General features: G+C 48.2%; 3 protein-coding genes across 16 annotated transcripts in view; 2 read left to right on the top strand and 1 right to left on the bottom strand.

Annotated features, from left to right (window-relative positions):
• Positions 1 to 1,739: 1,739 nt before the first annotated feature.
• LOC310680065 (gap junction gamma-1 protein-like) lies at positions 1,740 to 11,809 on the top strand. Of its 2 annotated transcripts, none has more exons than XM_083446265.1 (3): positions 1,740 to 1,795; positions 9,016 to 10,179; positions 10,819 to 11,809. In XM_083446265.1, exons 2-3 carry the CDS (start codon positions 9,033 to 9,035, stop codon positions 10,824 to 10,826), a joined length of 1,155 nt encoding a protein of 384 aa, XP_083302391.1. In that variant the 5' UTR covers positions 1,740 to 1,795; positions 9,016 to 9,032; the 3' UTR covers positions 10,827 to 11,809. The 2 variants fall into 2 exon arrangements, with proteins under 2 accessions (XP_083302391.1, XP_083302390.1); XM_083446264.1 differs by lacking the exon at positions 1,740 to 1,795 and adding an exon at positions 2,567 to 2,663.
• Positions 11,810 to 14,789: 2,980 nt separating this feature from the next.
• On the bottom strand, positions 14,790 to 20,815 carry INHA (inhibin subunit alpha). The gene is made up of 3 exons (XM_083432303.1): positions 20,318 to 20,815; positions 15,105 to 17,805; positions 14,790 to 14,926 (listed from the first exon to the last, which is right to left on the bottom strand). Exons 1-2 carry the CDS (start codon positions 20,601 to 20,603, stop codon positions 17,051 to 17,053), a joined length of 1,041 nt encoding a protein of 346 aa, XP_083288429.1. The 5' UTR covers positions 20,604 to 20,815; the 3' UTR covers positions 14,790 to 14,926; positions 15,105 to 17,050.
• Positions 20,816 to 24,141: 3,326 nt separating this feature from the next.
• OBSL1 (obscurin like cytoskeletal adaptor 1) overlaps positions 24,142 to 27,725 on the top strand; it is a 64,280-nt gene continuing 60,696 nt past the window's right edge. For 3 of the 13 annotated variants that reach the window (XR_014508447.1, XM_083428975.1, XM_083428967.1), the window contains exons 1-2: positions 24,142 to 24,509; positions 26,263 to 27,331. Coding sequence is in view for 6 of the 13 variants with exons in the window: in XM_083428975.1 (XP_083285101.1) it covers positions 24,465 to 24,509; positions 26,263 to 27,331 (1,114 nt within the window). In the remaining 7 variants the exon portion in view is untranslated. The remainder of the gene's footprint in view (positions 24,510 to 26,262; positions 27,332 to 27,725) is intronic. The other 10 variants (XR_014508450.1, XR_014508451.1, XR_014508452.1 and 7 more) reach the window with 6 other exon arrangements.

The following is a 27,725-nucleotide window of genomic DNA, read 5'->3' as shown; positions in this document are numbered from 1 at the left end:
AAAGCATCCATGACAGATGGCCATCCAACCTCTACTTAAAAAGCTCCAATGAAAGAGAGCCAACAATATCCTGAGGGAGTCCATCCCACTGTCAAGCAGTTCAGTTGAGCATAATTTTACAGTTTTATCTTGTCTCTTTTTTAGCTCTGTACTTTTCCAGGCCACTGTGAGGCAATAGTTTTAACAGTTTTACACACTTATGTGGAAATTGCTAATGTTTACAAACTGGTCCGTAGAGCTTTGAATTTGAAATATGTCAGCTTGGGGGAGGGGAGAAGGCAGTCTTTGAACATGCATGCAAGGGGCACAGTAATGAAAACTGTAGAATCTCAGTGAACAACGTAGTGTTCTAGATTGCAAAGTACACTTTCTCAGGGTCTTGCAGGGGCAGAGGAGAAAAATAAGTCAAAAGTTATTGCATGCTCATGCAAACTTATTTCGGAGTCAGCTATAGTGGACTTGGGTAACGTGCATCTGAGTCAACATGCACATGGTTTAACCATTGATGCAAGGCAGTCATGCCTTTTCAGCTGACAGATGGTTTTTGCTTGTGTGCTGCTGTTCAAAGGGAGTATCTTGCAGAACTGAACTTGCTCTAGACCTAACTTCTCAATTTCACCGTGCTTATGTGATGGCCTTGCTTGCAGAAGTGCAAGGCCTTATACCAAATGAAAGCTAGGGGACTGCACCCAGGGGCCTCTATGTGAGTTGAGTGGAGTGCCTTGGTATCCTTTGGAGTTTATGGAGATAACATGAGGCCCTGACCACGCAGGCTTGTTTCTTTGGGCCCACATAATTGTGTCACCACGAGTCCCCAGAAGTTGCTTGTGACCCTGGGCATCAGGTTTTGCGGGTTACTAAGGTGTAAGAGGGACGCAGGTGGCGCTGTGGGTTAAAGCCTCAGCGCCTAGGACTTGCCGATCGAAAGGTCGGCGGTTCGAATCCCTGCGGTGGGGTGCGCTACCGTCGCTCGATCCCAGCGCCTGCCAACCTAGCAGTTCGAAAGCACCCCCGGGTGCAAGTAGATAAATAGGGACCGCTTACTAGCGGGAAGGTAAACGGCGTTCCGTGTGCTGCGCTGGCTCGCCAGATGGAGCTTGTCACGCTGGCCATGTGACCCGGAAGTGTCTCCGGACAGCGCTGGCTCCCGGCCTCTAGAGTGAGATGAGCGCACAACCCTAGAGTCTGTCAAGACTGGCCCGTACTGGCAGGGGTACCTTTACCTTTTACCTTTAAGGTGTAAGAGTCACACCCTCAGGCTCCCTCATGTTTCTTAATAAATCTGTGGCCCCTTTGAGGAAGGTGTTAGATGGATTTATTTGAGGGAATGTTGATAAATTACTTTTAATTTCCAGGCTGTCTGAGGGGTGAGTAACACTTAAGTAACCAGCGGTCAATTTACAAAGTGGAGTGGGGGTTAGGTCTGGGAGTTCAAATCTGTTTGAAATGCTTGCCCTCTGATCCTAGATGCATGGATCTGAGCAGCTGCAGGTATGCAGTGCCGGTAGGATGCACTCTGTACGTGGCCAGAGAGAGGCATTTTTATTGTTATATATTTCAGAACCAAACTTTGCATTTGGAATAGGGTGGGGACTGAACCCCGCCTCAAATTAACCCTTGCAAGTAACCCAGACCGGGGTTTGGGTGCTCTCATTTTCCCTTCCCAGGGAAGCAGGCAGGCGAAGAGGTTCAAGGCCCGACCACATCACTAAATTCCAAGCAATAGCTTGGTGCACGTTCCACCCATTAAGATGCGAGGCGTCTTAATCCAAAAGGGATCGCCTCTGTCTAAGCAGTAAGGAAATGTAATGGGCGGCAAGCAAACCAATGAATCGGGGAGGGCGGGGAGCAAAAGGCCCCGAGCCGCACTACTTTACTGTGGTTTTCTCTTTTTTAAAAAAAAGTGGAAAGGGATTCCTAAGGCTTTGCGGGGCGTGGGGGGAACCCCCGACAGACGCCCAAACCATACAAGCATTTTGACGACGATGATAGACGAATTTCCTCTGATTAATGTCTCGGGAGGACTTTCACTGATTGTTGCAATGACTCCTCGTCCTGTGACGCTCGCCCAAGTTTAATCATTTAGTCCGTACCGGCGAGCGGCTGGTATGATTCACATCCAAGGATATCCCATCTCTGAATGTTTCCGTGCTTCTTGGAACTTAAGTTCTATTGCAGGGATTCTACGAATATATGAAGTAAGCGGAGTTTTCTCCCGAGAAAACACGTGCCTGGGATCGGGCTGCGGATCCGTGTCTTTCTCTCTCTCGGCTCCGCCAAACTCGGAAGACCTACTCCGAGCGCCGAAAGTTTGTTTTCCTCCGCGCCACTGGCAGGAGAAAGGCAGGCAGGCGGACCGTGTGCCGCCTCGCCCCCAACCGGGGAGGAGAATGGGTGTCGACGTGTAATGCACACGTTCGGACACGCGGGCTCTTTGCCCGCCATCCCCAGTCTCTCATTACAGTAGTCAGCGTTGGGTTTTTTCCCCCGGCAGGGAGGCGGGGGGAGGAGGAGGAGGGGAAAGGGGCGGGGGTCTATCCCAAGGCGTGGCCGAAGGGGGCGGGGGGCGGCGACGGTCTGGGGCCCCTTTGTTCGGACGGGCGGGAGAAGAGCGAGTGTAGCGGGGCGGGAGTCTTTTGTGAGCTCCGCCGGACGAGAGTACAGTAAGTGAGGAGGAACTGGGGTGGCGGGGAGGCTGCTTGGGGCTGGGGGCTCTTTTGCCTTGTCCCCTTGAGCGCGCGTCTTCCCCGGCGAGCTCCGCCAGGTCGTGTGGAGCCTTCGGAAACCCTCTGAAGCTAATGGAGAAATGGCTCGGTTATTGGGTGACTGACTTGGGGTGGGGGGCAGCTGGAATTTGAGGGGGCCACACGAAGGGTTTCGCAGGGCCAGGAGGGCAAGCATCCTCGCTTCATGGCCTTCCCTCCCATTCCTAAGCTTAAGGATGTGAGCGTTTTCCAGGCAAACCCTGGCGAGGCAGGAAGAGCTAAGAGTAGATTCTCACGTTATGCATTTCGAGGAATTTTGTTCCTTTGTGATAGGTAATGCTATCTTTTTTACTGCAGGAGCTGCCCATTGTTCCGGGCACCGATAGTTTATCGCTGCGCTGCCCGCAAGAGCACTCTGTCTTGATTGCGGATTAATTAACCGCGCCGTGATTTATATGGTATACCCATAATAATGGTTAGAAGTTCACCCCTCCACCCCAACAAGACAAAAAATGGAGAGGGGATCCATTTTCAGGTCGCCCTGGTTGTGTGTATAGCGAGGACCGTGTCGAGTGATTTGGGACATATGCCCCAGATTAGCGAAGTGTAAGAGTTTTGAGCCAAGGGGGCATCTACATATGGCCGCGCGGGCTTGTACAGACTCGCATTTTTTTGTTCCAGTTGCCCCCTTTGAGGCAAAAGCTGGTTTTGAGGCATAATACAGGGACCGAAGTACAGTACTTAACTGAAGGAGGGATAACACACCCTGGGGTCTAGGGCTGGCCATGATATTTTAAAGTGCCCTATGTGCTCAAGCATATGCTTTATTCAGGTGTGCTCGTTGGGCAGCTGATATTTGTCCCATTTACCCAGGAAATGCTCATTTGCTGGTAAACACTCATTTGTGCCAAGTAGTCTTGTGGTCAGTAGTCCTTTGAAAAGAACAGGCTTGGTATTGGTCTGAGTGTAACATGGAGGGGTGGACATAGACCCAAACAACCAACTCCCAACAAGGGATTTGTCTAGCTTGACTCTTATTTGGTAGGGAATTCCTGTGAATTCCTCCATTGTCCATTCTCCTTTGAGTAGCATCAAAGTCAGCTTGGCTCCCTGATTTGTGCTGCATGTGGTCTCCAAGCACATGGCCAGTGTTGAAAATTGTAACTGTAAGCAAAAGGCAATCCTGGTGCTCTGTTTGCCTGGAGTTCTGGTAGCATTAGTCCATCATTATTTATGTATTATATAATAAAGCTTACTTCATCCCAAAAAGGATCCCAGAGTGGGGCACAATACCTGTAAAATATAGTAGTGTATGTGTAGTATTTTAAATTTCGTATGTTTTAGAGTTTTATTTTTTCCTTTGATGTCTTATCTTTTTGTAAACCTTTTTGAGGGTTTTAAAAAAGTAGCAGTGTATAAATTTTAGGAGAGAGAGATATACAACTAATAAATATATAGGCATAAAATTTTTAACTTCAATGTATACAACCACAATGAATAAGCAGTTCTTAGCTAATCCGCCCTTTCAGTGTTTGTTAGAAGAAAAACTTGTTTATTTGGCAGCAAAATGCAGGTAATGATGGGGGCAGTCTTGTTTCCAATTCAAAGGAGTTCCACAACTTTTGCACTGTTTGTAGAGGTGCCAAAACTAGTGTGTAATTGAGCTTTGTGGTTATCTCTCTGACAAGTGTTATAGAAGGGAGTTTGGCTTTTGCTGCCTAACTCCCCAAGGGACTGAGTCCCCTAAGTCCATGACTGGTCAGAGGGGAATGCATGGAGGCAAGATCCATAGAAAAATGGCGCCTAAGCCCCTATAAAGACTTTTGAAATTGCCCACCCCAAGACCCCCGCCTGCAAGACCCCCCAAAAAAAACCATCATTAATACATCACAGAAGGAGTCGTTCTCCAGCAGAAATTTGAGAGTGTTGCTTCTCTCCTGTCTGCCAGGATACCTGATAAAGCCTTACTTCATTGCATTTTCTGGGTAGCCTGGCCATTTCTTTGAGATAGTAAATACTTTAGTTCCTAAATATATTGATAGTTTACTCAGTTTAACAGATACTTGCCAGACTGTATTTGCAGGAATGTTTAAGCCCTACAGTCCAAAGACAATTGGAAAGCTTTCCCCATTTCCTTCCTCCTTGCAGAGAAATATTTGAGGTCAATTTGGGAGAGTCAACATGGCTTCAGGATTGCTCTCCTGTACTATTTCAGACATGTGGTTTGTATACTTATGTATGTGTGCCTTATACATTTATGACCATTCTATATTTGAGACCTTAGAATTCTTATAACACAAGTCAAAAATGGCATATTAGAAATAAATAACTTCTTTGGTATTAGGTAGCAAAACTTTTTCCTGGTTGCTCAGTTGCATTGCTACTCACATTGCATTACAGAATAGAATGGAAATGAACCAACCCAGAAGAACGAAGTAAATCCCCCATTCTCCTAGCATGCCTTCTAAATGCTCTTATCACTCCCTTTGAATATAGACTTGTAAATTTCTGTCACCTATGGCATTCGAAACCAGATAAGGGAGCCTTTGTAAGATGGAAGAAAATTGTCCACCCCACCCCCACTTCAGTATGTTGTGCCAGAAATATCCTTACATGGGAGGGAAAGGCTAGAAGAGCATATGGATTAGTAATTTTTGAGAATTTATTTGCAAACCTTTGAATGGGTAAGGTGAGGTCTGCTAGCACAACTATTACATCACTCCTCCAAAACACACACACACACACACACACGAGATTAGGCTGCCTCCATTCAGTTTTAAGATTACTACAGTAAGCCCTCAAGGAGTGGGGATTTTCCTGGGATAGTGCGTACAGCCAAAATTGTGCATAGTAAAAACACATTAGGTGCAGTGATGGGTGGGATTGGCCAAGTTCTTTTTCTGAGACATCCGCCCCCTTTCTACTCCCTTTTAAAAAATTGTTTTTTGTTTGTTTTTTGCTTCACGCATAAAACAGAATGTGCACAAGTTAAATGTGTGTAAGTTGTGAACGTACTGTGGCATTCTGCCGTTAGCTGGGAATGCGAATAAAGAGGTAGTTTTAGAGAAAAGGGTGAAAATTTTGCATAAACTGTCTAGCTGGGTGGGACTGATGGGATTTGTAGTCTCTGAGATCTGGAGGGCTCCAGGTTGAAAAAGACTGGTCTAGGCTGCTTTCCACCTGTGTGATAATTGCATACCACCTTCCCTAGGGTGTGGACCTTCCGATCCTGCAAAGTATTCAGTCCTCTCAGCTGCTAAGAATGGACTTGATGGCAGCGTTCCCTTGAGCACAGGTCTCCTTTAAAGTTTATCAGGCTCTGAAGTGTGTGTGTCAGGCAGGTTGGAGATTGAGTAAGGTTGTTGAACTGAAGTAACACTGTCCTGACTGGTGCTCTAAAACTGCTTTACAGTGCACACTAGTGGCTGTTTCTCACGTCTTTTTTATGTCAGTTTAGTCAACTGAGTACAAGATGCTTGTGTGCCAATAACCATTTTCTCCTTTATGTGAGTAGAAAACAAACCAATGCTTGTGGTCAGTGAAAATTGTGAGCTGGAAAAAGTTCTGGGAAAACCTATGAAAATTAGGGGAATTTGCATTAGGAAATTTTCAATTTGGCTTGGAAAATTTTCTGATATGCTAGGAAGTGGTCTGATGTAGCATGTTTTGTTTCCCTTGTATACACCTGCTAAAAACCTTGAAATTGCCATGGTTTCCTAATATTTATTTCCAGTTCACATTGAGTTATTGCTACTAATGAACTCGGGGAATGGGAAATATCCTGCAGAAAAAGAAAACCAATGAAACTTTTCTTCCCCATGTTGCTACTTGTGGCAATCATGGTTTTTGAACTCTTGACTATGTTCAGAGAACACCTTTGGGGATAACTGAGAAGGATGTCTGCCCCCACAAGGCTGTTCTGCAGGTTGCAGTTCTAACAACTTTTAAAGTACTGGTGGTTTAGTTAAGAAGCGTTACCCTTACAGCTCAAAGTTGGGTATTACAGGCTATTTCCTAGATCACAACAAACGCCTGCCACACATGTTAGAAGAAGGCTATTGGAGTAGCTTCTGCTTTTTTCCTTCCAGTGATACCCACCTCTGAATGGAGATAGCAGGTGTAGGAAGCAGAGCAAAGTGGGTGGGTGGGAATCTTCATTCCCTTGTCGGCATCACTGATGCAATCTTCTGCTTGGGAGGGAAAACAGTATTCTATTCCCCTGCTTACAGCACGCGTGTGAATGCTGGAGAAATAAAACACTTTGCTTCTCTTTGCATGACTTTAGCCTCACAGCACCTTTGGGTGTGTTGTGCATGTACTGTTCAAACAGCTAAGAGAGGGAGGAGGACCTCGCTAGCTAAGCCCTGGCATGGTGATGGGAACAGGAAGCAGAGGTGATTGAGCACCCTTAAACTTTTGCCCTGGAGAAGCTGAGCATAGCACAAACTTCTACCCTGGGGCTGGCTGGGGTGCCTCCTTTACTCCAGGATGCTTATTGTATGTGAGCATTGGGGCGTCACACCCGCCCCAGGCGCACCAGGACGTGGCATCCATCCAAAGGTTGAGGCAAGCCTCTTGAGTTGACTCCCAGAAGCAGCTGCTCTGCCAAATCTCCTGCACTGATCTCAGGGCTAAGTTGACAGCAGGGAGTGTTCTTAGGAGGCAGGGGAGAATAAACCCTCCCCATGAGTAGTATAGGCAGATACTTGGCTTCGTATCCCATGCCAGCCCTCATCTCAATTCAGCTTTGTCACTCTGCGTGCGCGCGCGTCATTGTTATAATATGTGTATGAAATGAGTCAAGCAGAATTGGGTTTCCTCTCAGGATGAGGGTCAAAGGAAATGTGATGTCAGCAAGCTGTAAAATTCATCACTTTATATGAGGTAGGGCTAAAAAGTGGGGGGGGGGGACAATTTTGTGAGTACACACCCACCCACCCCATGGTGGAACATACAGACACTGCATTTTACTTTTTCAGCTAATGGTTCTGGCGGTGAGTGGTTTGGATCAAGACCACAGTGTAGGGAAAGGGTTATTCCCTCCCTCTGCCTATGTTGGATTTCAAATCTAAACGGTCTCCCCGGTGGCTGCTTTTGGCCAAGCACACACACACAAAAATTGTTTGGGAGATGCATTCACGCTTCTCGGACATGAGTCTAGTTTGGCCCTGAGTTGACTCCGGACATGGGAGGGGGAGTATCAAGTGTCTTAGAAACTTGCGTTGTGCTTTTTGGGTATGGAAAGATTGGGCTGTGAGTCACTGGTTGGCCTTCTAACAGTAAGCAGGAAGTGTATGTATTTAAACGTGGCAAGAACCCATCGCCAAACTTCAGTTCTCTTGCCTGTTTACCTGTATAATCCATGTGTTTACAAGTATGTATTTGTTGCACACATGCTGGGTATGTATATACATAAAATAGTTGGCGTCTACATCTTTAAAAGAGCGGTTTCTTAAGTGGTCCCAGGTTGTTGCTTTTTGTAGGTGCTATGTGATTATCAGTTGGAGGTCACCATGGGTATGATGGCAAAAGCCAAGTCATTATATAGTGAGTGGAAAGTGAGTGGAATTAAGCTATGATTCACTCCTGCTCCAGGGTTTTTGTGTAGCTCATTCTTACATAATTACATGGGAAAATGGGAGGGAACCCCCATTTCTCCCCTGCCTGAGGATTTTGTCAATTTCTAAGTGGAAAAAATGACAATAACCCCGCAAAAAACCCTTAATATATTTTTTCTCTTTTAGAATGAAGAGTGGTGTTTACAAAGGGCTATGGCTGTTTTCTTTCTTTTTTAAAAAAAACTAAAAAAAAACTTAAGAAACAAGCTAACAAGTAAAACAGTAGAGCGTTTCCCCCCCACCAATCCATGCAAACTTTCTGAAGTCCATGGGGATAAAAATGAAAGTTGAGAATAGGAAGCTTTAGATTTGTCTGAAACTGATCCTTACTAGAAAATCTGTTTTGAGATGGCAATGTTTTCAAGGATGTATTATTTATTGTTTAATTGACATGATGTGGCTTTCATGTGGATACGTTTCACAAATATAACAGGACACTTTAACGCACCAAATTATAATAATGTCTGTTAGTTTCCTCAAAAAAATTCCAATTCTCATCATCACCAGAAATTGTGGTTCCCTCCCATGACTTCACTTTTTAAACAACAACAAACAAACTTAGACATCTTGTGGGACTGGGGACTGTGCGTTCCTCCTTGTGGGGTCTTGGGGAGTTCACTTGGAAGCTTGTGGGGAAATCGGATGAAATTACTTCAGTTTAACCTTCTGCCTACTGTGCTTGTTGACTGCAGGCGTGTGCTGAGCCAAGATGAGCTGGAGTTTCCTCACCCGCCTCCTTGAGGAGATCAACCAGCACTCGACCTTTGTGGGGAAGGTGTGGCTGACTGTGCTGATTGTCTTCCGCATTGTCCTGACAGCGGTGGGCGGCGAGTCCATCTATTACGATGAGCAGAGCAAGTTCGTGTGTAACACGCAGCAGCCGGGCTGTGAAAACGTCTGCTACGACGCCTTTGCCCCGCTTTCGCACGTCCGCTTCTGGATCTTCCAGATCATCATGATAGCCACGCCCTCGGTGATGTACCTGGGCTTTGCGTTGCACCGCCTCTCGCGCCAGCCGCCTCGGAAAAGCCGCGCCCCCGTGGTGCACCGCGGTGCAGGCCGCGACTACGAGGAGGCCGAGGACAATGGCGAGGAGGACCCCATGATCTTTGAGGAGGTGGAGCCCGAGAGGGAGGTGAAGGAGCCCGACAGCCAGAAGCACGACGGCCGCCGGCGCATCAAGAAGGACGGGCTGATGACGGCGTACGTGCTACAGCTGCTGTGCCGCTCAGTGTTTGAGGTGGGCTTCCTGCTGGGGCAGTACGTGCTGTACCGCTTCGAGGTGATGCCCTCGTACGTTTGCACCCGCAGCCCCTGCCCTCACACAGTGGATTGCTTTGTCTCCCGCCCTACGGAGAAAACCATCTTCCTCCTCATCATGTACGCCGTGAGCTGCCTTTGTCTCCTGCTCAATGTCTGTGAGCTGTTTCACCTGGGCTTCGGCGGGATTCGGGATGCCCTACGCGGCCTTGATAGTAAGGACGGTGGTGACCCCCCCAGGTCCCAGTATGTCCAGAAGCATCCCAGTGCACCCCCGACCTACCATTCTCTCAAGAAGGAGACCTCCAAGAGACAGGTAGCCAAGGACAAGTTGGGCTACGGTGGAGAGAGCTTGGGTGGGCTGGCTGCCGACCGCTATGCTGTCGCACCGACCGTCCCGAGCCATGAGTTGGAGCGACTGCGCAAACACCTCCGGATGGCACAGGAGCACCTAGAAATGGCCTTCCACCTGCAGCCGGAGGACACTGCCAGCCCCTCTCGTAGCAGCAGCCCCGAGTCCAACGGGCTGGCTGCAGAACAGAACCGCCTCAACTCAGCACATGAGAAGGAAGGCGCAGCCTGTGAGCGACCGACTGGTAAGTGAAGCCTTGGTTGGGCTTTCCTAGGAGGGCAGCAAAGGCTGTCTGTTGCAGCCTGGGAGAGCCAGAATCATGATGCCGTCTAGCTGGTGCTGACTGGTTAAGCTTGAAAGAGCTGCTAGTGTAGAATGGAGGGCTGGGGTTTCCCGCTGCCACCTGTAGGTTCTGAGGTGAACCTTGTGAAGGATTACATCAAGGTGCGGTATGGTTAAGGATTCTGCCCTGTGGCAATGTGTTTGAGAGAGACAACCAGAAAACAGGCTGGATTAAAGTGAAAGTTGATGATTAGCATCCAGATGTAGCAAGCATCAACAGTGAGGAAATTTGACGCTCGGGGAACAATTGGGGAATTCCCTAAAACAGACAAACTGTACCCACACCTCTTTTTTTTTTTTGCTAGAACTTCCAAGATCCACTACCTGGAGGCAGGTACAAAACACATCCACACAGTATTAAAGAATTCTAAGCCTGGGAAATGGTCCTGAGTGCTAGAACTGAACTAAGCTCACTGTTCATTCTCCAGCCCACAGCTTTCTTCACTGATGGACCTCAGCCCACCCTTCTTGGGATACAAACACATTTGTGAAGTGCAGGTTTGGACTGAGAAACTAACATGTTTTTCCTTCCTTTTTCCAGGCCTCTGAAGTACTGGGCCTCACTGGGCAGCTGCACAGATGACAGCAGGAAGTGTCTGTGGAGAATTGGCAGTGTGTGAATGTCTGCTCCTAGCCTGAAGTTTGGAAACGCCCGGACAGAGTGGGTGGAGGGACGAGGATGTTCTCTGATTTTTGTTGGGTTGAGGGCAAGGAAGGGAAATGATGGAAGCCTCCTCATCCATGCCTCCTGAGGGGCACGTTTGGAAGTCTAGCTCCGTGTATGTATGTATGTGAGTGTACGAGTGTCTTTTTTTAAAAAGGTTCTAAAAGGGACACTATTTTTTTTACTTTTATACATGTGGTAAAGGTACTATTTTGTTCTCTTCCTCTGCTGATTGTCTCCTCTTAGGAGGGATTTTCATGTTTTCTCTAGTCTAGCCTTCATCAACCTGGAGTCTTCCATGTATTTTGGACTACCAGCTCCCATCAGCCCCCAGACAGCATGGCCATGGAAGTTGATAGTCCAAAACATCTGGAAGACTCCAGGTGACAAAGGCTGCACTAGTGGGACAGAGATAGGCAGCTATATAGCAGCATTCACTGTTTTTGTTGGGGTTTACTGTATAGGGGGGAGAGCAGAAAGAGGAATGAGATGTCCACAACTTTCTTGTCTTCTCTACGCAGCCGCACACAACCTGGTCATCTCTTTCTCTTTCCCTCTCCCCCGACACCAGATTTTGCAAGCAGTTGGTGGTTGGGCCAAAGATAATTGTACTACATTCCAAGATGTCAGTTTCTAAAACGGCATCTGCCTTCCTGCCCTCTATGGGGTGCCGTGCTGGGTTCCCCACTGAATTGCATCGGGACCCCAGTCACGTTTTGATCATCTCAGCGATCAACATGAATTGTGTTTGTATTTTTTGTCTTTTTATAATTTGCGGAAATAGTTAATGAAATTGTGTTTTTTTGCTCTTTTATATGAATATATATATATATATTTGGTATAAATCAGGAGATTTGTTTTATAGGAATCCTGAGTTCCTGACTCTCTTTTTTTGTGTCCATGGATGGGAGGGAGGTTTGGACAGTGATGTGCCCATATGAATCCTTCACTGCAGTCTTAAAAACCTCACTGACCACATGAAACCAAGACTGGGCGAGTTGGATGGGAAGGGATCAATTTAGCACTCTGGGTGTCTCGCTGGATGGCTGGCCTTGGAGCCAAGGCAGGGAAAGACCAGGCCATTAAGGAAAGGCAGGAGCCAGTCACCCTGTTGGCATGACAACCATGGGTGTGTTCGCTTGTGTTTCTGCCAATCACAGGAAATTTCTCACAGGGGCATTAGGTCCAGTTGCCAGGCACTCACAGGGGCATTGGGTCCAGTTGCCAGGCACTGGAGAAGTGTTCCATAGTCCTTCAAGTTAACAGTAGTGAAAACAACAAGAGAAGGAAGCAGGAAGTGGGTGTTGGTTGAAAGGCAAGCATTAAAGGCTAGAGGTGGCCAGACAGGGAGAATTTCCCTGAAAGATGAGGCTGGGTTGGAGGGGAAGGGAAAAATGATACAGTTTAATCCCTCAAGCTGACCTCTGAGTAGGAAGCCCAGGTTGAAACCTGCAGTCCCTAGGAAGTCCTTTCACCACATCCCCACAGGCAGCAACACCTCCGGTCTATCACATGAGTTTCTTTCCAGCCTTGCCCCCCACTGTGAGGCAGATGGTGTATTTGCTGCTGGTTTGTACCACCTCAGGCTTAAGGTGAAGGGTTCAGATGTTGGATACACATTCAGTACACCAGCTTTCCCCAAGCAGATTCCCTCTAGATGTTTTAGAATGGCATCTCCCATCATTCCTGCCCATTGGCCATGCTGGCTGGTGGGAGCTGTAGTCCAAACATTTGGAGGGCACTTGGTTATGGAAGACTGTCCTACACATTTGTATGTGGGGAAGGGATTATACCAGGGCTGGGGAAGCCGTGACTCTCCAGTCCCAACTCCCATCAGCCCCAGCCAAGCATGGCCAATGGGCAGAGATGATGGATGGTTTGGCCAGCAACATCTGGAAGGCCAAGGGTTCCTCAGCTGAACTGGGGATCTGTATACATGACAGAGCACATACTCCCATCTTGACTGCTCTGCAACATTACTGTGGCCTCTTGTCTCTCCCCTGCCTCTCCAGTAACACATCCTGTTGTACTTGCGTGGTTTGTAAGCTCAGCCAAGCCCTAAGAGATTAACACTGTTCTGATTCATGCCGTGTTCTATAGCACTGACTTCTCCTGTGAAGGGTTGTCTATCCTCACCTCCTCAGAAATGGGTTGGGTTGGTGGACTTGGGTTGTGCAGGCAAAGCAAGAATGAGAGGATGTAGGCTTGGTCCTCTCTAGGAACAGCATTATAGCTCTATTGCCTACAACGACTGGCTGCGCAATCGACACAAGATAATATCACCAAGGCCGCTATCTGTAAACAAACAATAAATGCCCCCCCCCATGACAAAAGTAGTTTTCTTCTGAAATAGGTTTTATCTTAATTGCAAACGCAGTAAATAAAGAGTTCACTTGTGATATACCAGCGGTTCAGTGCTCAGACATCGTTCCGCTAAAGAGCTTAGTCATCGAGCTGTCAAAATCAATTGTAACAGAATTGCACTGAATTAACAAGTAAAATAAGGAAAATTAAAAATACGTTGAGAATGCATAATTAAGATATACCTTTGCAGTAAATAATATACAAGAGAAGACAGCATGTAAATGACTTAAAGCAGGAATACCTCTACAAGAATAAAAGTAGTTTATTCGCACATACATAGTTAATACCCCCAGTCCCACTAATACAAAAACACTCTATAGAAACTTACCTGCATGTTTCCATCAGGAGGATATTATCTTGGGTCGATTGCAGTAGTCATCGTATCACCATTCTGTTCATTGTTTTATTGTTATACACTGACTGGCAGCAGCTCTCCAAGGTTTTCAGAGGGGTCTCCCAGCCCTTCTTGAAGGTCAGGATCAAATCCTTATGCAAAGCAGATGCTGAGCCCCTGAGCTATCCCCATCTTGTAAAGCATCCCTGAGAAAAGCTTCTATGAAGTATGGGGTGGACTTCCTGAATTAGTAAAATTTGTGTTGCAATGACCCACATTGGGCATGGATAGAGCTGAACCAGGGTGCTGAAAGGAAATGGCTTCTGGATGCTGCTTAGTGCTCATGGTAAGGGAGCATCTCATTCTGACCATATGCAGCAGAAAGTCTCTGGTGGTTGGAGTGGACAGTGGTGAGGATGGCTAAGGGCTTGGTTGGTTTTGGGGGAGGTGGGATGCCTTTGCCTACTGTGCCACTGGGCTTCTCCAACCCCTTCATACTGACCCCTGCACCTTGATAACTGGAATAGAAACACTCCTTGCCTCCCAGCTACCCTTTTAAGGAATGCACAGAGAGGCCTCTTCAAATCTGTGTAATGACTAGTATATGAAAACACAAGAGGAAGGGGGAGAGAATTTTCCTTTCTCCTCCCTCAACATTTCTGAACAGTTCAATGCAAGCAGTCAGGTTTGCCTCTCTTCTTGAAGTCCTTCAAGAAGAGGTGAGTTGGTTTAAATGGGAAAGTCAATCTCAGCCTGGAAGTAAGCAAGCCCTGACCCATGTTCTTTGTGCTGCCGGCTGGCTACCTTGAGTATTTTGCTGCCCTCTGCTGATCAAAACCTTGTGTTGCAGCCAGTAATTACTACAGTATGTGGTCTGTGTGGTGAGGAGAGAGATTGTTTTCACACAGCTGCTAGCTCTCAGCCTGTCTGTGCTATCTTGGAGACCAACCTGGTCCTCTACCTAGCTGCTGTGTACTTTACATCACATGCAAAAAGTTATTTACAAGCACACAAGTGAAGCCAAGAGTGAATCATTCCCCTTCCCCACTATACTGTTTATTCAGTCTGCTCAGTAAAGTGGGTGAGTCCAGAATATCCCAAGATAAACATCTCTTAAAGGTGTAAGATAGCACTGAGGTTTCAGGCAGAATTTTTTTAATAAGTTTATTTATCTTGCACAGTTTCAGAAACACCTACGTAGCCTTTTTTACAGCTCAACTGCTGATGTTAAAATACAAAGTTCAACAATGCAAGGAGACTCCCACACTTTGGCTGCCACGCAGTGTTCTAGAATCATAGAATCATAGAGTTGGAAGAGACCACAAGGGCCATCGAGTCCAACCCCCTGCCAAGCAGGAAACACCATCAGAGCACTCCTGACATATGGTTGTCAAGCCTCTGCTTAAAGACCTCCAAAGAAGGAGACTCCACCACACTCCTTGGCAGCAAATTCCACTGATTCCACTGATTACAAGCATCCCACAGCTGCAGGCAGCGGGACTTGGAAACTTCTGGGTTGCCTTCTGCTCCCACCCCCAGATGCTCTGGCCAGCAAGAGGAGGAGCTAAGTCGCTTTCCCCTTATTGCAGCAGTTCTAATAGTGGAGCTTAAACGCTGGTTGTCAATGTCAGGCCAAGGGGCATCCCCAATCCTTGAGCAGGCAGGGCTATGCTTATTGCTGTTGGGGGCTGTGTTCCAGATAAGTTTTTTTGTTTTCTAGGTCCTACTTTCCTGTTTCCTTGAGCATTCCTCTTGGTAGGAGCTATCAGGAATGTAGAGGCTGGGTAGCAAACCCTGCTGATCCCACAGTGCAGTATACCCCTCTCACTTCCCCTCACCTTCCCCTCCGCCCTGTACATCTCGGCACTTAAAAGGGAAGGCCCTGAACTTGGATTGCTTAGGTTAAGGACTGGGCTGCCCATGCCTCCTGATTCCTGCAGAGAATGTGGTGCTGATAAGGCCAAGGTTGCAGGTTCGATCGCCCTGGGCCAGCATTACAGGGGGTTGGACTAGATGATCCTTGGGGACCCCTCCCATCTCTACAGTTCTATGTTGTTATGATTCTGCAATGTGGCTAGATTTTGAAGGATACTGGATTGGAAAGCTGGGGTAGCAGGAGGGCAACATATTGGGACTGAGGACTTTTAACAAAAATGGGTAGACTTCGGGACTAAAAAGATCTCCTGACATTGTTTTTGTTGGGGCGAGGCCAGAAAATGTGCTGGGCAAGTCGGCTACAAGGGTCAGATTGATCACCTGTGTGAGGGAAGAGCAGGCTTGGCAGGCTAAACAAGCCTCTGCTTATATTTTCAGGCGGGAACGCTATTGCAGATCCAAAGAGCTGTCCCAGCCTGATGCCTCTTGTGACAGAAGTGGTCTGTACTTGCAATGCTAACCCAGCTGGGCCGAATGGTCAGCAGCATCAGGTTCTCCATCCCTGCCCTAAATAGTGCTCTGGCATTGGGAAACAAGGCTCGGTTTCTGGCTCTAGCAAGAGAAATGGATCCAGAACTATCTGTTTCCCCACAGGAATCTAATTTACATAGTTGCTGAAAAGCAGCCTTGGCGGCTACAATCAAAAGAACACAAGGGGCAGGGGGAGGGCTTGTTTAATCATTTCTCCCTTCTTGTTGCCTATCTGTTCTAAATTCCTCCCTAAAACTTCGCTTTTCCTCCTGTGAGGGAAATTAGATGAGATGCCTTTTTGACAGGAGGGAAGCAGAAAAGGAAACTATTAAGCAGCATCTCTGCCCAACATCTGCTTTTCCCATTCTCGGTTGTAACATCAAAATATGTTCTTCAGTAAAATAAATTAACATGGGACTAAAACTTCAGCTGCGTGAGATCTGTTGAACCCGCCCCACCCCCTGCAAGCCCAATGGCTGGCTGGAGAACCTTTACAGTGGGTAGGCAATAATCATCATTACTATTACTATTTTACCCTCCCATCACTCTACAGACCCAGCATTGCAACACATTATAAACAGCATTAAACACAACACATTAAAACAAAACACATCTAAACACAACACTTAAAAGGGAATCGGCTTGGGTTTGGACAGATGGACTCAGTCACAGCTCCAACCAGAAAGGAAACTTGCTCAGCAGCTTAAGGTGCATGGGGAGGGGGTGGAGGAGTTCTTCTGAGAGCCAGTGTGGTGTAGTGGTTAAGAGCGGTAGTCTCACAATCTGGGGAACCGGGTTCGCATCTCCGCTCCTCCACATGCAGCTGCTGGGTGACCTTGGGCCAGTCACACTTCTTTGAAGTCTCTCAGCCCCACTCACCTCGCAGAGTGTTTGTTGTGGGGGAGGAAGGGAAAGGAGAATGTTAGCCGCTTTGAGACTCCTGAAGGGGAGTGATAAAGTGGGATATCAAATCCAAACTCTTCTTCTTCTGAAGACAGGTCCTTGCTACAGGCAGGCACAGTCCTGGGTGAGGATGTTGGGTAATGTCTCATACTTGAAAGAGTAGCCACCGTCTGAAGTAGTGCGGACCCGCAGGGAGCGCATGGTGCCTGGCAAAGCCGCACAGCACATTTGCAAGTTGGGCTTATGGGTGAACATTTGGGCATCGGAGCAGGTCCCATGGCAGTAGTGGAATACGAAGCTGCTGGGGTGCACGATCCACTTGTCCCAGCCCAGCTCTTCAAAGGAAATGTTGACGGAGGCCCGATGGCAGTTGCCACCCGAAGGTTCGTTAAGTAACCTGAAAGCGGCTGGTGTCCCGGGCACCACGGATGAACGCCTGGCCCGGTCGCGTCCTCTGGGCTTGGTTGCTGTGACGAGGAAGGGTATCTTCTCGGCATCCGCCACGCAAGGGCAGCCAGGGCAACGGACAAAAAGCACAAATATCTTCTGGGAAATGTAGGGCAGGAAGGAGTCCCCAAAGTGGAAGACGGTCCAGCCCTCGGGGGCTGGCATTGCCATGGTAGCCACAGGGACCCGGCCTTGGTCAGAGAGCTTGAGGATCTCTACCTGTGACTCAGAGCCATTCGATGCTGCTGCTGAGAGGTTGCTGCTCTGAACGGTCACGGGGCCTGTGTAGAACCACAGCTGGGCTGAAGTCACCACACGACTCAGGGTGTGGCTGGAGGACTGGAAGATGTAGGTGAAGACTCCCGCGTCCTCCGGAAGCTCATCGGGCTGAGGTGGCCCACATGGCACGTCTGCAAAGGACAAGAGAGGTCAGCAGGGGCTTTGCTTGCCGTGCGGGCCCAAACTTGGAAAGGCAACAGAAAACAGTATAGACCAGCCATGGAGAACTTGTGGCCTCCCCAGTGGTGCTGGGCTACAATGCCCATTGTAACTGATCATTGGCCATGATGGGAGTCGGGAGTCTGATAACATTGGGGGGAGGAGTAGATGTTCCCCACCCCTAATATAGGCAAACCTATAGGCAGAAAAGTTAAATGCTGGTTTCCAGATCTCCCTTCTGGTTGTTATTATTTGTATCTTCATAATAGCTCCCAGCATCTGGCTTGTTTCACACACACACACACACACACACACACACACACACACTTTCTGCTTGTTTCATGCTCTAAACAGATTTTTAAAAGCATGAGATCTTGGTCCCCAGACAATGTTTGCTTTTCCTCCTCCCAGCAACAAAAGTGTGGGGTCCTCATTTTAATCTTTACCCTGCAACCGTGGGTTAGGATTTTAAAATGGAACACTGGCTTTGAAGAGCTTGAAAGAGCTGGAATTAGCAATGTTTATGTTGGGCTTGCATTTCCTAGTTCCAGCCTTAATGTTTGTACCTGTTGTACTGAATCTGCCTACAATTTGCCCACTTTCCTGTTCTAAAATAAATGTGCCTGTGATGTAGCTTGGAGATAGATCTCATCGCCGTTATCACATCTGCTGCTAGAGACTTGGAGTATACCTGGGTCAAGATTACACTCACGCGCCATAGCAAAATGTGCTGATATTTGCATATCAAATGTGTGGCTCTTGAGCAGCACCCCCTAGTGGCTGGGTTGGATTTTCCTTTATGGGACACACTGAATGCCACCCCAGTGTGCTACCTCCTGACCCTTCCTTTTGAAATCCAGTTGGCTGCTTCCACCCTGCCCTAGGTATGCATGCAATCCTGTCTCCCGCATGCCTCGCTCCATCCTGGCAAATGTCATAGGTGCATATATTTATACATACTTGGGAAAGTGGTACAAAATTCAGTCAGGTGTTCTCTTTTATTAGACCAATTAACTTTGGTTGGGATAAGGGTAAGCAAACACTCATGGGCAGTGTCACATGAGAGCCTGCATGTCCTTGCGCCAGCGGAAGTTGGGTCCAATAAAAGACTGCAGACTTATTTTTGTTTCTCTTAACATGCCAGCATCTGTATACGAAGACTAGGTTGCTGCAGAAGAGCTAGTCAAGCCATAAAAAAACAACATAATTTTAAAAGTCCCCTCCCTCCCCACCTCCTGTAAATAATTACTATATTTCATAGAATTTAAATTACCAATTTCCCATTTTTCTTATGTACATCCCGTTTCATGCACAACTGGAAACTCCCCAGTGTGCCAATCCTGAATAGGGAAAGTCCGTATCTGTCTCAAAGAATGCTCAATAAGCACTGCAGTCCTATGCACAATGCCAGTGAAACACCCTGAAACAATGGGGCTTGTTTCTAAATTAATATGTGCCAGGTTGGGCTGCAAGGTTGCAGCCTTAGGTGTGTGTGCACAGAAGTATGTCCTGTTGAATTCACTTACTTCCAGGAAATATTGCATACTTTGCACTGCAAAGTCTCCTTAAACTCAGTTGGATATCCAAACTCAGAACTGGGCTGCACAGCTACAAGAGGGAAGGGATGTTCAGATGATACTGAACTTCAGTGGGAGTCCTAGTTTGGACTGGAGGAACAGAGGTAAGCACTTAAGGCTCAGCAGCATTTGCAGGTTGTGGATATATATAATTTTTGTGTTAATTTTACAATTTTACAATTTCAAATCAACATTTTACAAACTTTAAAATATCCAGTAACTTCCCTTCTCTTCCCATGGTTCCTTTTACATATAATACATCCCAGCATATTTTATTATAACCATTCAAATCAGTTTTCCACTTTTACATCCATTAAAAATTATTTACTCTGTTGAATTTATCTTAATGCTGCCAGCGTTTTCCGCCGTATACAGTTATTTTCCATATACTCAATAAATGTTTTCCAATCTTCTTTAAACGTATGTTCTTCTTGTTCTCTTATTCTATATGTTAAATCTGCAAGTTGTGCATATTCTGTCAACCTAAGTTGCCAATCCTCTTAAGTTGGGACCTGCCTCACTTTGCATTTTGGGGCTAACAAAACACAGACCGCAGTTGTTGTTGCATACATAAATAACCTTTTCTGGCACCTGGGAATTTCAGTCTGGGTTATCCCCAACAAAAAGGACTCTGGTTTTTGGGGGGAGGTTTTGGATTTCTAGAGCTGGAGAGGTATGCTTTAGCTGGGGGAAGCAAATATGTCAGGTGTAAAGTCTGCTAACTGGGGCAGATGGAAGTTGGTATACTCTGAAGCATCTGGGGGGCACTGGATTGGGGAAGGCTGCATCTGAGGCAGTGGGTGCTAGGTGATTGAAATTCCTTCCATGAGAAATCAGTCAGTTTTTAAGAGGCCACACAATGTGGCTTAACTCCCATAGTAAGCCCTCAAGTAACGGGTTTGCTTACCTCTGGAGGGGAAGGCGATCACCTGGGATGTGTCCTCTTCCTCCCACCTCTGAGCAGCTGGTGTGTCCGAGGCATGGCGCCGGCGGATCCCTCTTCGTCCCACCTGGACCCTTTCACCTTGAAAAGCAGGACCCAGGGACTCCAGGAAATGTGCCCTGGCTTTCTCCAGGATGAGCTGCCTGTCAACCTCCACGCTGCTGCAGCCAGCCATGGCACCCGGAGCCAGCAGCAGGACCAGCATGGAGCTGATGAGGGTCCGTGTGCGCAGAGAGCTCTGATCCAGCATGTGCAAATAGAAGGATGTGCAGGGTGTGCAAAATTGCTGCTGGATGGATGTAAGGGTGCGAGCTGAGTCTCTGTGGCCAGGAGCTGGTTCGTGGTCCAAGGGATGCGTGTGTGTTTGTGCGTGCGCAGAGGTCCTATGGGTTCTCTGATGTGGTCTTGCTCCTCCGTTTCCTCCTGTGCATCTAACTTGCCGGACTCCTTCTGCCTCCTGACTCCTTTGCTGGAGTAGGATGGCATTGAGACTGTATCTGACACTGACGCAAGTGTCTGCCAGCCATGAATATTATCTCCTGGGCAGCAAAACATAGGAGACGTCTGGAATGCAAGGACAGTGCTGCCCCGGGGACAGGGCTTTAGGGTAGGGTACTCTGAGGGAGAGAGGGAGGCAATCGAGGGCTGGGGTGGCAGAAGTGGGGCACAGCAGAGACCAAGAGGGCAAATGCTTCCTAGTTTTTCTCCCCCTCCCCTCAATAACGGCCTGGAGATCCATGTTGGTTCTTGAGTTACTAAAGTCAGAGCTAGTCAATCTGACCAATCCCAGGAATCATTAGGGAGATTCAGGCTACAATCCGATACCCACTAGCCTGGGATTTAGCTCCCTTGAGTTCAGTGGGACTTACTTCTGGGTGGCCAGGTATTGGATTGCCCTGTAATATTGCCGTGCAACCCAGGATCCTGCATTCCTAAAGGCCTCACTAGGCAGCTTGCATGGATATTGCACACAAAAGAACACAACCGCATTTCACCTTGCAACCCATTGGTTCGGTATTCACAGGTGCTGAAGTGGATCGAGGTCTCCAAAAGGATGTGTTAGAATTATTGGAGTGGATTAAAATGACCTTTAAACATGCATTAAAAAGGTTTTTAAAAAGTCGCACCCTTTTACTACAGACAGTGTGGGTGGTGAGAAGGGGTAACTAATTGCGTTTTGCTTAGCTGTGAGTACTGTGGGATGATTAAACAATGTCCCCACCTGGAAGGATGCTCCAGCCACTGCTCCCTGCTCCTTGGTCCTGGATCGTATTTCGGAGATGGGCTTGCCAGAGCCCTGCCTGCCTGGTTACAAGGCTTTTAATCCTAAAGAAACTAAATCCATGGCTGCCCCTGCCCCTTCTGACCGGGGAAAAATTCTTAGCCCAGTGAACCATGCAAAGCTGCCTTTGAATCGGACTCTTGGTCTATCTTGCTTGGTGCCATCTGCTCTGCCTGGCAGGAGCTCTCAAACCCCTTTTCAGCTTGGTGAAGAGGCATCCCTTTCAGCGGAGATGCCAGAGATTGAACGTGGGACCTTCAGCATGCCAAGCATGTGCTCTACTGCTGAGCTATGGCCCTGTCCCAGCTAGAGCTGGTCAGCCGAGTGAATCGGGAACCAACACCACAGATTTCTGCTCATAGTGCTAAACTCAACCCCTTCCCTACATCCCAGGGTTGGGGGCACAGGATGTGTGAAGTGGTGACCGGAATCCAAACGCAGACAAAGAGCTCATGGATTGAGAGAGAGACTACAAAGAATGTAATTTTTCAAGCACATATCAAAGAATTCAGAACATCTTGCTGCGCCAGCATCTGCTGGCTGAGGTTAGATTTCAAAGCACTCTCAAATTTTGGTGTGATCCAGTTCACACTGGCAGTAGGGATTTGGTGGGGATGATTCCTGGACCCAAAGGATAAGGAAGCAAACCTGGCCTGGACATTTTCTGGGGTGGGGTGAAACTGCTGCCAATGCCATCTCATCTGACTTTGTTTCTAGTTATGTATGCCCATCTGGCTCTATGAAAGAGGGTGGCAACTGAAATGGGTGTCATGTGGGTGTCATGCTGTGTTATAGAATAAGTAGCTCAATCTCTTGGCAGTATTCATGTTCAAACAGCCCAGGGGTCATCTTGGATTTGTATCACAAAACCCTCTCACCTTCTTCAGAAATCCAGGGAAGACCCTTTCTGCCCTGTACAGGCCTAACTTCCCGGTGCTCAACAAAACAGCATCAGTTGGAACAGTTTACATGAAGCAGAATAAATAGTGTCTGACTTCTAAGTATAGGTAGGTATTAGAATCATGTAGCTGGGACCTCAGCGATAATCTAGTCCAACCCTCAGCCAATCCAGGAAAGCCACTGCCTCATCCCTGACAGCTGTTTCCCCAGTCTATGCTTTAAAATCTCTAAGGAAGGAGGGTCTGCCACATCCCAAGGCATTCTGAGCAAGCTAATGAATTCATCCCCATCTCTGTTACAGTTCAGCAGTATGCTGACAGGTTTTGTTTTGTTTTTTAAGTATGGGGATTTGTTTATTTTTTGAATTGCATTACGACATGTAAGCCCCGAACTTGAGCCTTTTATAGCACAGTTCAGAGGGGAAGTTCCCCCTTTAATTCTGTCAAATGCATAAGCCAGCTTTTACGAACCTGATGTCTTCCAGATGTTCTGGACTACAACTCCCATCAGCCCTAGCCAGCACATCTGAAGGGCAACAGGTTGGCAGAGGTTGTTGTAAACTGACCTCTCCACCACTGCTATGTGTTCCTCATTGCAGGATCTATGGCTCCTTCCTTCTCAGGCCCCCACCCTGGATTCCATTCTTTTCTTTTTTAACCTCTCAGCTGAGAGCAGGCTGCCAGTTGTTCCCTCCTGGGAAAGAAGGAAGCCAAGCTCTTGGGAAATGGGGAAAGTTGCAAATTATCCTGAAAATGATGCGTGCGTTTAAATGGCACCAGTATTGTTTGTTGATAATATTTGTAACATGGAAAGCAAATGAAGAATGCAGTTTATGGGGAGAAAAACAACTTAACAGCTCAGTACTTGCTGAAATGGTGGCAGTGAGAGAATATTGAGTTTTCCTGTGACCTTCTGCTTCTCTTTTGGCTGATGTTGCCATATCCTTTGTCACCTCCCCATTCCAGTCTTCAGTGATAAAATACTTTCCAGCGCTGTAGCCTGGTTTCTGATTTTACTTCCAAAGTAGTATCCAGCAGCAGAGACGGCTCCAGGTTAAAGGGGTCCCCAGTCGAAGTGTCCTCTTGTGCCCCCACCCGCTTTTTGCTGATAGGCTCCTTCAGGCTTACAGCCCTCTAAATTTCCATTTCCCACAATGCCCTGGAATGTCCAACATAGTGTCACCTTGGTGCATTGGGGAAATTAAGATGGAGGCTGGCAAACCCAGTTGCCTCATGTGGAGGACAGGTGTTGATGCTGGCGGGCCCTATAAGGGCTCTGGGGTCCCAGCAGCTGCCCTGGAGTACCAGGTGCTGATGCCAGACCTCCTGCCCAGCGTTTTAAGCCAGTCACTCTTGCGGTGTGACAAGAACCAAAATTTAAGGCAGCCTGTGGGGGAAGGGCTTATCCTGAGGGGTGGCTTACCCTGCTTTGAGGCCATGGTGACCCTTTTCTCCCCTTCCCCTGAGGTGGGTTCTGCCTGAGGCAGCTCCAGGGCTGAGGGATGCCTTTGTGCTCCTCCCTGCTGGGCTCTATACTTAGCCAAGCCCCAGCCCCCGCTTATCAGCCCAGCCATGTCATCAGAGGGTATTTTTGGGGACAGCAGCTGCAGGCATTTGTAACGTCGAGTCGCTGCTCTCAGACGCCTGGTGAGCAGGGCAGCAGAGGAGGAGGCCAGGGACCCACAGTATGTGAGGGGCAGGGGGTAGGTGTGTGGGGAAGTGGTGCAGGATTGGCAGACCGGCAGCAGGGATGCCCAGTCTGGGGCGCCGTGGTACAGAAAGAGAGAGAAGAACGAAGGAGAGCAGCTGGCATGAGGATAGATGGATGGATGGGCAAGTGGAAATCGTCTGACTGGAGGAGGAGGAGCTGATCGATTGACAGAGTGGGGCAGTCGTAAAGTGGATGCACAAGGTGGCTTGAGGTTAGTGGATGCCGGAAGGAAGGCAGGCCGGTCCCCTCACAGCCCCTTACGAGGTAAGTGTCATGGTGGGGATAAAGGGGAAGGAGCTGGAGGGAGGCAAAGTTATGGTGGCGGCAGTGGTACTCTGGAGCTGCTGTGAGTGGTGATGGCTCCTCCAAGATCCTAGTTACTGAGGGATGAATCAGATGAGAAAGTATTGGGGCTGGCTTTGGGATACCAGCAGAAACCACAGCACCAAGAGCCTGGCTAACCTGAAGCCTGGAGATGGTGGCAGTGTGTGTACATGCTCAAGGTGATGATAATAACCCAGAGCCTTGCTTTGAAGCAAACCCTTTCTCTCCATCCTGTCCCTGCCACTGACTCTAGTACACAGCACACAGACATTCTCTTCTCATCCCCCAGCTCCTTCTGTGCGAAGAGGATGTTCACACAGAAAACCGGAGCCTTTTGAGTGAGAGCTGGAGGAAAAGAGAAGGCTCTCTGGAATGTTCTCCCTCCCTCCATGGGGTGTCAGCCTGTTATCAGTGAAACATTACACAGAACAGGATAGGGCAGGAATGCATATTGCGGGCCCTCTGGGGGCTGGCGTGGTGTTTGGGCACAGAAAGCAAGCTGTGAGGTGCCCAGTTCAAATCTCGCCTCAGACTCTATGCTCTTTCTGAGTGGTCCTTGAGAATCCACTATCCTCAGCCACCCCCTCCCCTCCCACACTGTGTGGATGATAATACTGACCTACTTTATAGTTGGTGGATGGCAAAAACACTAGAGATACGTTGGATGAAGGAATAATCAGTCTCATTTAACATGATCATCCCCATCTTCATGGACTGGTGGCATTGCAACTGTCTCATAGCCATCCTGGACCAGATTGGGGAATCCTGGGTCTTCCCTCCCATGACTTGTGTGTCTTGGGGTCATGAAGGGGGGGGGGCAGAATAGAGTTGCATGTATACATGATGCTTCTTCCCAGATTTCTATGAATACCCATAAAAAGAAGGCGCAATGTAGCCCTGTCTCTCCATTCATTCCCCTCTGATTGACACATATACATTATACGGTATGTGTGAGCTACGGTATCTTGAGATGTCCAAAGAGAGAGCAGAATAAAAGTCTGATAGGACAGCACTTCATGGTGGGTGCAACTGCAGAAAGGAAAAAGGGTCACCTCTTCAGGAGGCGTAGAATTGCACACCGAGACCATGTGTCTGCCCCTGACCTTGGCCTGCTGCCAGCATGGAGCAGCTGCTGAGATTAGGGCAAGGGGAGATTTTGATGGACTCCGCCTGCCCAAAGAACATTTGTTGATATCTTATTTTGTCCAGAGGACCTGCCCACAGAATCATAGGGGCCAGAAGGTAGTCCAGTACCCTGTCCTACTTACAGCAGAAACCTTCTGCTCATTAATTCCCTACAGGCTAACCTAAACCATACAGGCCTAGCACAGGGCACAAAAGGGCCAGCATCACTGAAGCAGGTTGGTACAAAATGGGATTATCTGGTGGGATTGGCCTGGAGGCACAACCAAAGGAAGCCAGTGGTGGTGAGAGCAGCATGGGTGGGTTGAATGCCTCTGGCCTCCATCTGCCATGTGATAGCTTCACTGGCTGCTGAAGAAAGGTTGGATAGCAGTGTGATAAAAATATGGGTAGGATAAGTGATCGCATGGCCACTTGCCTGCTTGCCAAACTGAGTTCTGATCCACTTTAACATCACCATTGGGTTGAGTGAGCTGAATCGCAGGGAAGGTCTCCTTCCCCGTCCTTCACCCCAGCTTCTCCAGCAATGGTTCTTTCTTGATCTCTGTAGGTCCCTGGCCTCAGCTGTATCCCGAGTGTGCCAACCATGGACGCCTTTGGGGGAGCTCCCCGATTTCTCACCTACCCCCGTACCTTTACAGTGCCGAGTGGCACCAATGCGGTCCTGAAATGGCAGGTAGCTGGTGAGCCACGTCCCAGCGTCGCCTGGGAGAAGGATGGCTCTGTGCTGGACCTACCATCAGGGCGGATGCTGGTGGAGGCTGATGGGGATGCGTACAGCCTGCTGGTGTATCAGGCTGGTCCAGCGGACAGCGGGCGCTATGTGTGCAAAGCTAAGAACAGTGTGGGTGAAACCTACGCAGCTGCTACTCTCAAAGTGGAGGCAGCAGAGCTGAAACCCAAAGGAGAGCTTGACATTCAACCTCCGGTCTTCCTGAATAGGCCGGTCTCTGTACGCGTGACCAGGGGAGAGGATGTGACCTTTGCCTGCAGGGTCTCGGGGGAGCTTGAGTGGGAAAAGGATGGGTGGAAACTGTCAGACATCTTTGAGAGCAGCCATTACAAAGTGGGCAGAGAGACTGGTGACTGGCACTCTCTGCACATCTATAACACCCGTCTCCCAGATGCCGGTGTTTATGTATGCCGGGCACAGAACAGTTTTGGAGAAACCATGGCTGCAGCTGTGCTCCTGGTGGATTCTGTAGCATGTGTTCCCCACAGTGACGCATTTACACCCCAGAACAGCCATTTCAAGAAGCAGCTGGAGACACAAGATGAAAAGTGGAGGGGGCATCATCCTGGGCAAAAGGTGTCGTCAGAATCCAGGCAAAACGGAGAAGTGCTTCCTAGCCCACCCACGCCAAAGGCCTTTACCGTCAATGAAGGGAAGCACGCCAAGTTTCGCTGCTATGTAACCGGGAAGCCCAAGCCGGAGATCGTCTGGCAGAAGGATGGGATGGTCCTGTCCCCCGGAAGGAGACACCTGCTCTACGAGGACAGGGAGGGCTACTTTATCCTCAAGGTGCTATACTGCACAGCTCGGGATTGTGGCCTCTATGTATGCACAGCCTGCAACACTGCTGGCCAGACACTCAGCGCTGTGAGCCTCCATGTCAAAGGTGCGTACACTGTGGGGAGGGGGGACAGAGGGGTGGGTGTCTGAATCCAGGAGTCAGAACGAGAAGGGCGCTTGGCATGTGGGAGGGCAAAGCCTGAACAATTATGGGCGCCTCTAAGGGACAGAAGAAGGAGTTGATCTAGTTGAAAACAGGGGAGCCTGTTTTCAACAGGATTAAAGTATTAGAGGTAGGACAACCCCTTGAGGTTGTAGAAAAGCAGAGACAGGGTGGAGTGGTGGGTGTTACAGCATAAATTCTGAGTTTTGAGTTAAAAGTAAACCCTTCCTCTTACACACCCTTCAACATTTCTCTGATGAAAATAGAGATGTCCTATTCTATTATTCTTATTCTTATTCCCCGCCTATCTGACTGGTTTGCCCCTATCACTCTGAGG

Source organism: Podarcis tiliguerta (assembly GCF_965153285.1).
Source record: "Podarcis tiliguerta genome assembly, chromosome: 1".
Classification (NCBI taxonomy): domain Eukaryota; kingdom Metazoa; phylum Chordata; class Lepidosauria; order Squamata; family Lacertidae; genus Podarcis; species Podarcis tiliguerta.
Note: the sequence above shows the minus strand (reverse complement) of the source record. Positions and strands in the feature narration are given on the sequence as shown.

What these genes read in the sequence shown, in the direction of transcription:
- LOC310680065 (XM_083446265.1), top strand. Translation starts at nt 9,033, where the DNA reads ATGAGCTGGAGTTTCCTCACCCGCCTCCTTGAGGAGATCAACCAGCAC.
- INHA (XM_083432303.1), bottom strand. Translation starts at nt 20,603, where the DNA reads ATGCTGGATCAGAGCTCTCTGCGCACACGGACCCTCATCAGCTCCATG. An exon ending in GATCGCCTTCCCCTCCAGAG is followed by an intron (nt 17,806 to 20,317) that starts GTAAGCAAACCC and finishes TGTCCTTTGCAG; the next exon opens with ACGTGCCATGTGGGCCACCT.